At 39.8% G+C, this 12,803-nt stretch overlaps 1 protein-coding gene across 1 annotated transcript in view; it reads right to left on the bottom strand.

Moving 5' to 3' along the window:
• Positions 1–59: 59 nt before the first annotated feature.
• The window catches only part of zgc:154058 (Transmembrane protein 150A-like), a 29,204-nt gene continuing 16,460 nt past the window's right edge, over positions 60–12,803 (bottom strand). Inside the window, exons 6-8 of the mRNA XM_062430178.1 lie at positions 11,707–11,834; positions 4,674–4,851; positions 60–3,933 (exon numbers count right to left, since the gene is read on the bottom strand). Coding sequence (XP_062286162.1) covers positions 3,683–3,933; positions 4,674–4,851; positions 11,707–11,834 — 557 coding nt within the window. The 3' untranslated portion in view covers positions 60–3,682. The remainder of the gene's footprint in view (positions 3,934–4,673; positions 4,852–11,706; positions 11,835–12,803) is intronic.

Here is a 12,803-nt window from a genome sequence, read left to right on the forward strand (position 1 = left end):
TTTTCATCAAAAGAGAATTAACAACCTAAACCTCTTTGGTTTTCATTATCAAAATAATACATAAGGCACATAGGGAGCATTTTGCATTTCAACTGAGAGTACACGCAATAGATTTCTGTGAGGTTTACAGGCGCTAGTTAGTTTGTCAGAATGCTCTCACCAATGATCCACTGACTGATTGAGTAAGCTTGTTTCACTTTGCAGATATTTAACCATGTGTGTGTGAGGAACACAAGCATTCTCACAAGCTAACTACACAGGAATGTTGTTTTTTTTTTAGCTTTACAGAGTCTTGATTAACAAAAATAATCTATGTCTCTATCTAACATGGCTACCCATCAATACATCCTACAACTGTGAAAAAGCTGTTTCTATACTACACAGAACAAATATACACGACGAATCCTTGACATGAAACGAATTCCATTGAAACAAAGATGACAGAGGGCAGAAGCAAACAGTTAATTCTGCTTTGAATTAAACAATGCAGCTGTTGTTGTAACATGTTCCTGAGTGCAAAGATCACAGACAGATCAGTAAACTAGAAAAAAAGGACAAAGTAGAGAGTAGATAAATTGAGAAGGAGGCTAGGCAGGTTTGAAGGCAAATTTCTCAGAAAAAACAAATACTTAAAAACATTTTTGTAGTGTTCTGATGGCACAACATGAATTAGGACTGTTATGCATAGATTCCTAACCTGCATAAACCTGTTATATAAAATTAAACACTTTCAGCAAATGTGTAATGATGAAATGTGTCTCAGCAGCATGAGCAGCACCAAAATTTGGCTTAATGTTTAAAATGCATCTCAAAAGAATCTGAATTGTGATTGGTTAGAATAATGCATACTGTAAAAGTAGTGTACAGTCCAAGAGGATAAGTTTTACATCGAGCAAAGGCTGGAGTTCAAGTGATCTTCATTACTGGTCATTATAGTTGCTCCACCTTCTTAGTAGAGGGCATCTATCTAAATTTGAAAACAAAACAGAAACAAATTGATTCTAAACCTGTAGGTGACAACTCAGCTGCAGATACAACTTTTTTCAAGTCGAGAACATAAGCTGACCTACAATACTGAACTATAACATTAGATTCCAGCAAAAAAAAATCATATGCAGTAATCAGTTTGACCAGTAGAGAGAAGTAAGGGATCAGTGAATAGACTGGTTCAAGCTTCCAACTCATTTGTCAGAGCGGCATGCACAAGCTTTTCCAGTTCAGTCTTGTTGAGTGTAATTATACATTCAGTCTGAGAGTGAAAAGCCACACTTCAGTCCTTCTGCAACAGAGTAGAAACTTTGTTTGAAAAAATGGCCTGTTGAGCAACTAAACCACCCAAAATACTGGCACTTAAAAAAACCTCTGCTCAACATGTGGCCAGTTGTGGTATGAGGGAGTGATATTTTCTGTTGTAAACTCTCCATGTATTCCGGTTTTTAGACCAAAGAGCTCAGAGTGTGTTAATATTACACTGAAGTGTTACAGATTTCCTAAAAATATAAACAGTGATTCTGGCACAATTCTGTATTACAACACAGCACAGAATGTAAGAAGAAGTAAATGAATACAATCAACATTTGAAAAGAAGGACACTGAAAGAGAAATAAATACCCAACCATTAGGCTAAACTGGCTACACCGTATTGACAGTCAATCCTCTAATATCAAAATATCAAGTCGGTGCACACCACCAGTCAAAATGTTCAAAGCACCCCAACTTTCAAAACAATATTTGCTTTCCATTGTAGAAAGGATGACACACGTGTGTTTGGCTGTTATATTTGCTAGAGGTGGAAACTAAACAATTGTTTTTTCATAACTCCACTTGTTTATTTGTTTGAGTACACTGAGACATTCAACAATGTACATTTTAATAGAAACTAGAAAAATGGACGTGTTCTAACATTTTTAACGGATACTGTACGGATTAACAGGGAGCATATTCTTAATTTTGAATGTACATGTAAATATCTATTCTGGTATTTTTTTGCACTCACATGACAAAGACAGGACATGATAAGGCCATTTGTGTTTTAGCACCAATGCCACAGGCAAACTGATATTTGGCACATACTTTACAGTAACATGGAGACAAGACAGTGCATCTCAGGTATTATTGCTTGCATTGCACATGCTTCCTTTTCCCTTTGTCCTGCTTACACAGCTAGACATGCTGAAAAACTCTAACTATGGACAGTTCTGAGATTCAGTGAAAAAGATAGTAGGTGAAGCAATAAGCGGCTCCTTGCTGGGGTATAATGAGATGCAGAGCTCTGTCCATAGGACCTGAAAACACATGTGATGCCTCGTCACTAAACTCAATAAGCACAGCGCTCTGGCTTGAATTAGCTGGTACGCATTTGGCCTCTGAACACTGTGTCATCTCTCTTTAATATTCTTTGGCAGAGAGGAAGTTGAATAAAAAACTGTTTAAGGTTTAAGGTCAATATAGTGTACTGAGGGGATGTTTTTTTCCCATTTCATCAGCATAAGGTTTGAATTCATGAGGCACTATGTCTACTTTATGTTTTAATAAAGATATGGCATATTAACTTAGGCATCCAGGCATGAAATTGCGCAATCTGTTTGGGTCCCATGGGTGCATGAATGCATACTTTATTCAAAAATCGTGTTTACTTCTATACATGGGGGGAAATGAGAGTGAGTCAAAATATAAGGTTGTTGATGGTGCATATTTTAAAGCTGTATTAGGTGATTTTTGACCACAAAACATAGTGACATAGAAAATAAGCTGTTGAGTCTATGCTTATATACACCATTATCGTCCCAATGTTCACTTTCTTTTTAGCTGGGGTTTGCTCCTGAAAAAACATATTTCGGTCTTCAGCTGGCTAGATGGTCGACTTTCTTTACCATCGCAAACTAAATGACTAAACCAATCGGCTAAAAGCTGCTAAAATCTCTGCGGAGTAGTTATTTGCTTTGTTAATATCAAAATATTGCTTGATGCAGGTTTAAATCATTGCAAAGTGTAGCTGTTGCCCTGTCCCATCTCCAGGATAGTCTAAAACATTTGTATACTCTCCTATATAACCGAATATCTCTTTAAACCTTTAAAGGTATTGCATTCGTCCATTCTCTTGTGGGTATATAAGCCTCAGGTCTGACCTTACTCCTACTGTAACACTCATACAACATCTTTTCTCTCTCTGTTTTTCTTTGTCTCTAATACTGTCAGCTTGGCTGTCCAGCAGCCTTCAGTCCTTTACTACAAGCTCACTCATACAATGAAAGCATGATCTCAAGAAGAAATGGTCCAAGGCCACTTATTGAGACAGGATCTCAGCCGTGAAGGGGATCGGCACATTTTCTTGATCTGATTGACAAAATACTCCTCAGGTAGTCACTGTAGGCAGGACTAAGTGGGTAGAAAATTTGGTTTCACACTTGTGCAATGTGCAAAATGCAAACAAGTTCTTTAGAGACGCAAAGCTTTGATGCAAGTACAATACAAGCTGAGCTCTCCACTGTGGCAGCAGATCTGCACCCCCTGGGGTTGAAAAAGTAGCATCCACTCCGCCGTGAACAGCTGCTGCACTGGCCTGGTTCATTTCAAAGCTTCTGACGAGTGTGGCTGGAAATGAATAATTAAACTCATTCTACAACCAGAGTTTGAGAGGATTATACAAGCCAACTGTGTGGCTTCTACATGTGCCGACGGGCTACATCATGGACAGGTTTTCAGGTTGGTGTGGATGTGGACTAGGACCTCCCAGTGCGTCCATCTTGTGTTCTCTCCTAGCAGGTCCCAGGGAGCCTCCTCTGGCCAGCACCACCATGGTATCTCCTGACATGCCGGCAAACTCGAAGGCAAACGTCCCGTAGAACAGCATGATGATGACGCAAAACACCCATTCAAAGATGGCTGACGCATGTTGCAGGACAAAGCTCTCCTGACAGAAAAACACACCGCCTGCAAACTGAGGTTAAGGACAAAAACAACAACCTCATGCCTCATATCATGCTCAGTTCCAGGTCTATACATCTACAGGAATAACTTTGCAAGATTTAGCTCATGTCTCTTTGAGGCCCTCCGTCCGATGTGCCCACTCTGTTCTGATAGGTTTGCTTCTGGCTCTATAATGCATGCATAACCGAGATTTCACTTCTTTTTCTCATTCTTTACTCCAAATCGAGACTATTTAAATATATCCGTACATGTTTAAGCATAGATCTGATCTGGGTGGACAACAAGGGCAACAAAGGCTACAGTGTGTGTACATGTGTGAACAATCTGAGACAACAATCTGAAGCATTCAGAGCAGGCTGAAGCCCTGGTGTTTAACACACATTTATCTCAAGTTTTGGAACTATGTTTAACATAGACATCCAAAATTATAACAGTAGAAAAATAACAGAAAATCACATAAAACCTAATATGGCTCCTTTAAATTTGCTTTTAATGGAGCTCTGTATTGTAGAAAGTCTGACAGATATAGAAGATGTACTGCATGTCTAAAATTACTTTAGTTTTAAGATACATATTTCTTCTCATGTGGAGCTATAAGAATAAGGGCCAGAAGCATGAATGATGGGGTTTTGGATACAGGAGGAAAACAGTTGCTATGATAATCAGGCTGGCAGTTCTGCACACTACTCTAAAGCACTTGACAGCCTCGGAGGCTGCCATCTGTTAGTGGCTGAAGAGGATACTGAGCACCAAGGCTACGAAGGCCAACAGGGTCATGCAGAGCCGGAGGTGGGCCACGTTGTACTCCCCCTGGGTCTTTGCCAAGCGATAAGTCAGCGCCGACTGCAGGCACACAAACAGCATACTGGTGGGGAAGGCGATGCCCGCTCCGACATAGTGGAGAACTTTGGCATTATCCACCTGTCATATAATGAAAAGAGAAGGGAGGACAAGGTGAGAGAGAAAGAGAGGTTAAATTAAAATGTTTGGCCAAGATAAAACGCAAAATCAGCAGTTTGACAGCTGGAGGAGACTTTTATTGAATAAGACAACACCATGTGGGAACAGTCAGGAGAGGGGGGGGGCAACATCAGACAGCTTCTGCAGCAAGCTGCTGGGTCAGATTATTCATTGTTCTGTAATACTTTTTTGAAGCTTCTTCTTTTGGTACGCAGCCAGAGGAGAATAAAAGAAAAATGAGAGGGTGATATGTAGGAAATGACAGAGCAGCAACACAACAGAGTGCCTCCTTTTCCCTGCCGGTCACAAGCACAATAAGAAACAATACACAAAAGAGCTGCTGAGAGCATGTGACTACGGCTCCCACTGCAGGACACACACACACACACACACACACACACACACACACACACACACACACACACACACACACACACACACACACACACACACACACACACACACACACACACACACACACACACACACACACTTCAAATGTACTGATCACAACAGATAAGAAATTCAACGGCTCATTAACCAAAGCTACAAACCCATCCGAAGGACTACACTAATTTTGTCAGATGATGGCTGATTTTAGGATAACAACGTCCCTTTGCTCTGCATAATTCTGCAGGATCATTACAGCGACCGCCTTGAAGTTATTTAATTTTGGCTTCTAAGCCATTTGTCCATTGACCCAGCGAGAACATACTGAACATTCTTGTGCAGTAGGCTAATCCTTCAAGTGAGATTTACACACATTTCACTATGAAAGCACACACAGTCATATGAGTGTTTTTTTTTTTTTTTTTTGGGATCACCCTGTGACATCTCCCGAACTGGTGGTAAAGATGAGAGGGAAATCACAGCTCAGCCTCACACAATTTTCCAGCAGTTTTGTTCAAATAAGCACTTTTTTTCATAGTGGACATTTCTAATCTGGTACCTTCCACAGCAAAGTGGCCATTACAAAATTCAGTTTTTTTCTACTGCATCACCTCCATCTACTGTAACTGTGAAACTGACACTGTGGGGATCGGAGTGTTCTATTACTGCCAATCTGTTACTCACTACACTCATTAATGGAAAAACACATAGACACAAACATCAACCATATGCTCCATTGTCCTGACACCTTCTTGTATTTACAGATGTTATATCAACTACAGCAAATCAGTTTGTGCTGGACACGCACATCCAGAGTAAGAAAGCAGGTGCTGGACCAAATAACAAATGGTGTATAAGCGAGAAAAAAGTCTGCACACAGCAGCTCCCAATACAGGTAGATTGAATAGGATACATTAAGTGACGTTTCGAGCTCAATGTTCTTTTTCAGACTACTCCAGTCTTTAGTCTGAAGAAGAACATTGAGCTCGAAATGTCACTTAAGGTATCCTAATAAATCTACCTGCAATATTGACTACGACAGAAATGATTAGTTGATAAATAAATAAATTCATCATTTAAAGTATGTGTTTTCTTCTTAGTTACCTCTCTTGGATGTTTGACCTTTACTGTGCAGAATGATGTATGGGCAGATTATTTCTTCACATTAGTCTGGAGCCAAGCACAGTTCAATACAAGTGTAATGTGGACATTTGAAGCCTCCAGTGCTCATTCACTGGGAATGGACTTTTTAGTGAGGTAGGAGACATCTTGTCTTGTGCAGTTTAACTTTTGAAATGAAAAATAAGGATTTTAACAAGGTAAGAGATTTTTTTTTTTGTAGAATTAACATATGAAGACACAAATAATCAGTATTTTTTGTTAAAACATGTCTTTTGGGGTCTTTGAAGGTGCAGTGTGTAGAATTTATTGAAATCAAGCAGAATAGACTTAGACAGAAATGAAACACAATGTTCAGTTGGTTGCAATCTGCAACCTCAACGTCAGATACCAAAAAATTCTACACACTGGACAACAAAAATGCCACACATGACTGTTGCGTAAATAAACTAAAAATGTTTGAGCTTTGAGTTGTTGTTCGGGCAAAAGACAATGAGACAATGAATTAATCTGAAGTAGAATGGAATAAAAAATAATCAATAACAAATATAATTGTTTGTTGCAACCTTTAATCCATAACCTCCACAATTATCTGTACTGCTTGTATGTGAATGTGTAGGCTACATGTACTGTATGTGCATGCGTTTTTGCGTGGTGTCCCAGATTCTATCACTAATTGCAGTCATTACTTGATGGCTTAATGCATCATTAAGCTGAGTAAACCTTAGCTCTTCCACTTAATGTACAGTATGTGTTCACAATTCATACAGTAAGCCAGATCCATGTACACTCACAGCACAGTGGGTTAGTGACAAGCGTTAAAGGAGAAGGAAGTGTGAAAGTGAAGTGGATTAAAATGTGGTAACTATAAAGAAACAGCGGGGGGGGGGGGGGGGGGGGGGGATGAAGACTGGACAGCACTTAAGAGCAACGATTTTTGTTTCTAAATGTGCTCATTACCCCATTCATCTGACCCTCGCTTGTCCTTCTGAAAGTTCTTACATCCTCTGCAGTATTTGTGCAAATGTGAAGTGAGCCTTGATGACTAAGCAAGATCAGCCTGATAGTAAGGTTCCTAGAGGCTGACAGTGACAAGCAACTCTCCTGCATACATGAATAGTAATGGTGTTCACACAGAGAGATGTTGAAGTCAGCAGAGCTCGCACTCCCCGGTGAGAGAGAGAGAGAGTCGGTTATAAAAGGAAATGTGTGCAGTGAAATGAATGAAATGTAGTACAGCTGAAAATACATAATTTAACTGTGCTGCATTGAAAAAAGTGAGTTGCTTTTTGAATGATGATGTATTACACATATTACAAAGATACAGCATGCTATGTGTGTGCAGTGTGCACAGTAATAACACGTCAGAGGATGGACATGTGGGAACAAGACCGACATCCAGCTTTCCTTCACATTCAGGTTTAACTTTCTGGAGATAAAAACAATTGAGATGAGGTCAAATGCTCAGCCGTTTACACCACACGTGCTGCATCAACTGCCAAAATCTTAACAGGAAATGTAAAAGCACTCCAGACAGATCTTTAACCTGGCAAAGGATGCTGCATACAATGCTTTCAATACAGTTATTTACTTCCTTGCAAAGATTAAAAACGTTTTCACTCAGATGATTAAAGAATCAAAATCTACAGATCCATCATGCATGTGTTAATTTAAAATGCAATGTGGGTTGCATTTTAAATTAAAAGCTTTAACATGTATTTTCAGAATATTTTATAGTACAGTATTCAATGTTCAGCAAGGGAAAGGGAAAGAATATCTAGAACAGTACCGTAGCTTTTGGTTTAGCCAACTTTTTTCTGAAGAATATATCCATTTCACCTTTGCTTACTTTTATCTCCTTCTCTTCTAAGGCCAAACGCCTAGATATTTCATCTGTAGTCATGTCACATGTGCTGATCATAATTTACACCTTGATATCGGAAACATGTACGCACTGGAAAAACAGTTATGGACACAAGAATTTCCCTCTCCAAAATGCAGTTTGTTTGTATTTGTTCACCAATGATATTTGTTTTGGTTCAGGTGCAATTTGTATCTCTCCTCCATTAGACATACAAGCAAACACTGCTATCTAGACAAAAAAGAGCAAGAGAAAGAAATAAAGATACAGAATACCATGAAGACATTAAAGGAAAAAAGAAACAAACATCAGAATCTGCCACCTAACTATTTGATGCATATCTCATTTTAATTAAGCTCATGGCAACACTAAGTTGTCTAAAAACACCAAGTATTTGCTTTGGATGCATTATTTTGAAACTCTGAACGGCTTCGACCATCTAACATCTGGATGGTGACAAGGACCAGCTGCAGGTGTACTAGTACTATAAGTGTGCAGGTTTAGCAGTCTTGCCAGCTGTTTTGGTTCTCTTTCTTTCTCTTCTCCAACTGAAGGCATCTTTCAACCACACCATGCTCACACTCATGAACCTCTATGTGTGTCAGTGATGTGTTCTCCATCATCTATTTATGTGCTTCTCTGCCCAAATCATCAGTCACCCTGACAGGAAAGGCCCCAGTGGCCTCACCACAGCTGTGCTGCCAAAGTCTTATGTAACACAGATACAAACTGTATCAGTTGCCACCCCGGAATCTGTTGCCATGTGTTGTGTTTTTGGTATTTTCACTCTTTGATCTATCTGGTTTTTCAGATTTTGGCCCTCACTGTTTCCTCCTCTGATTCTAACTTGTGGTGTTTACTTGCCGATGCTGTGTCCATATTTTTTGAGCAGATGAATTTGGGTCTGTGCCTCATTTTGCAGCAGAATTTCTATTCTGTCATGTGGTTTATTCAGTTTGTTCCCTATCAGTGATATCTCAATTTTCATCAGACTGGAATGTCCCCAACTGTAAAAGATGGGAGTCTGTGCGCCAGCGGCTAGGATGAGGCGTGTGATTGGTTATAGATGGGGCCTCTGCTACACACACCCTGTCTGCCCAGCTCCTCTCCACACATGGCCAGATTTGATGACTCACTTCCTCCTGGCTCTTTCCCGTAAAAACCCTCCCTGTTCTGCCGAGCTGAGGCCCCGGAGGCGAAGCGGGAAAAAGGTGAGGACAATCTTTGTACATTCTTAGACAAAATACCACTGCACATCTGCTCAACACACGATACTTCCTCTTCAGCAACACACACTGGACATCGGCCATAAGTTTTACAGAGCTGTCATCCAAAGAAAACATCGAGTCAAGTCAATTAATCCGGCTGAATTATGCGCTGCTGACAACTTGGCCATCTCCGCTCCACTCACGTTATAACAACAAACAACGGGGGAACTTAAATCACACACTATCGCCACATTAACTTTTCATGTGTGTTCTCACCTCTCATAAATAATCAAATTTAATATATACATTATGTATTTAAAAGAAAGACACTGAAAGCTTTAAAACTGTTGGATTCTTATGACTGTAACAAACTGTTGACAGTTTTATAATGAAAACATGCTGAGGATGATAATCAGAAACGGCTCATTCACTGAAACATTGTCATAATTTATAATGAAACAAGGTTTCCTTAAAAAAAAACAACTTTTACCACTGCAGTTCCCAGAATTAGTTTCAAAAACTGAAGGAGTTTTTGGTTGATTAAGCAGGTCAATGTGTAGGGATGGTTAGGAGGTGGTACTAAATTGGTACCAGTTCCTGGTCAGTACCAATATATCCATAAGCTCCTAGACAAATGGTGCCGCTATCTGTATTTTGTAACATTAATTCAATATAGTTGGTATTTTCAAATCCCCAGCCCTCCTCTAATGATGATGAAGCTGTCAGCATCAGATGATAACGTTTGGCGTTGCATAACTGTGTTTTCATTCAGTGCTCTGCAGTCATGGCTGACAGGACAAAACGTTCAAAAGTGTGGGCTCGCTACATTTAATGAAAATGCAGCTAGATGCAGTATATGAAAAAAAAAGTAGTTGTGTGTAAAAGGGGAAACACCAGCAACCTCATTAAACACTTATACAAATAAAACACACTATAAATCTGAAGCAGTGAGTGTATTTGACTGCTTTAGTAAAGCAGCTGCTGCATCTACGTCCTCACTGCAGACTCCAGGCTCCGATGCTGATGGGATTTGCCAAACTAAAAATGCAACCTTCTCAACCTCATCAAGTCAAGGAAACACTTGTTATTGTTAATAAGAGATCTCAGACTCTACCCTGAGAAAGACATCATGCTCATTTTCTTTAACAAAAACTACTGATGTATTTTTTGGGTGGGCCAAATACAGGAGAAATGTCAAAATGCTCCTTTACTTTTTTCAGTTTACACATCTCTACTCTTTACAAACATTGTTTAGCTTCTTGTAGTGAAGCAGCATTAAGGGACATTCCTACCAGACATTTGTAGCGATTTTTCCTCCCTCATTATACAGTACATACAGGAAACAATTTAATGTTATTTCTGCAAAAAAGTAGTAATAAAATACCTGCTGAATCTTTTCACATATTTTCATGTTAGATCATTATTTATATATGTCTATATTTACCAAATTATTGAGTAGGATCAATAAGAGTATCGATAAATATTGGTATTGACAAGCAATATCAGTATCAATGAAATCCTAATAATGCCCATCCCTACCAATGTGTCAACTATAAAAGTCACATGTCCTCTCCATCCTTGTTTCTTGCCCAATACTTCTCATCAACAGTCTTTTAAAAGTTGAAGGACACAATCCGTGTGGTAACAATTTGCCCAGATTTATTAATTCAATCTTTTATCAGGAATCTGACTGTGTCCATTTTATCTCTGAAGTCCTCCTTCTTAACTCCTCCTTTCTACACAAATATCAAGGATGTTTCATTAAAGCTAACCCTAACTCTCTCTGTCTCTTTCTTCAAAAAAGACACACACACACACTTACAGCTAAGGCATCGAGCCAGGGCTCCAAATATTTAAACTTGAAGAAATTCTTTCTCAAAGAACAAATATCTACAGAGAAGGAATTCAGGTTTGGTTTTCTTCACGTGTTTTATTGCAGCTCTACCAGAAAGAGCCGTGCAGAACTGTGAAGGCAGGATAAACTTTAACCAACCTTAATAGAGGAAAATGCAAACAATAGCAAAAGGAAGCATGAATGAAAACATGTGTTAATATCAATGTGGTGAGATGTGGTTGTTTCACAGTTTGTTTTAGATGGTTTACTGTCACGGTGAAGGTCTCTCACTCTCATGTACGTATGCAGACAAACACACACACAGTGTTACTTGAGATCATTTGACTTTTGCCATTACCATTTTGTTTATTTTACATGGCCCTGAGAGCATTTGGCTCACGTACCTGGAAGTTGCCCACCATGATGAGTCCAGCAGCACAGATCCAGCCTGTGGAGAGACTCGCAGTGTTGAGAACACAGTTTTGGTGCTTCTCAATGACGTGGGCATAGCGGAGCAGCACGATCGCCATGACTGTGGGAGAGAGTAAGACAAACAAGACACAGAGACGGAGTAGAAGTTGTTTGGGGGTCTGATAAATCTTAATTAGAGTTACTGCACTAGTAAACCCGAGAAATGTTGTAACACACTCTGGTTATTTCAGAGTGCCTGGTTTCAATTTTATGTAAACACTCGCACACCTCATTTAGCCAAGAAACACAAGAATTCGTTGGAAGCTGATTGAGAAGTACAGGAAGCCAAATTTCTCTGCCTTACTGGCGGGAATATGAGAAGAGGGAAATGGCGGGAAAGTTATATGTGGGTGGGGGTTGGTCTCAGTTTTGCATAAGATTACAAGGTGAAGGGAGATGGAGTACAGTATATGGGACAGATGACCGCTGATGGGCTAATGGGCTGTGACTGGGGGTATTGTTGGTCCACTGAGGAGATGACCCCCGCTTGGTTTTTCTTTGTTAGCTCCTCACGGCTGGTGCTTGACAAAGGTTAACTGGGCGTGGTGAAAGTGGGGCAGACAGGGCAAGTGGAGAGTAGAGGGGACCAAGAGACCCTCATGTCTTGACCTGAAGCGCACACATTGTCTCAGAGACTAAACTGTTGTCTTAAGTCTGTCACCATTTCTGTGCATGCTGCCAAAAGAGCATAAAGATAGAAAAAAACATGGTTTCAGTGAAGAGAGAAAAACTTCAGTGCACAGCTTGACTTTCAAATTTAAAGCCTTGTCTCCACTAGACAGGGTTTGGATTAGTTCTGGCCTTGTGTCTCAATTACCAGACCCAATTCATAATCATTCATACTGAGATTATACGAGACGTCTGTCAAAGGCAGGGATGATACACCATGATTGTTTGATTTGTTAATCATGGGTGTAGCAGCACACATTTTCAGAGCTTAAGAAACAAGTTGAGAACCTGTTTATTTTTCTCCACACACTTGTTTAATCGCTGCATGAAGTGGGTGTAAATGAGGAAATGTCTGCTTTGA

This window comes from Scomber scombrus, chromosome 12 (assembly GCF_963691925.1).
Source record: "Scomber scombrus chromosome 12, fScoSco1.1, whole genome shotgun sequence".
Classification (NCBI taxonomy): domain Eukaryota; kingdom Metazoa; phylum Chordata; class Actinopteri; order Scombriformes; family Scombridae; genus Scomber; species Scomber scombrus.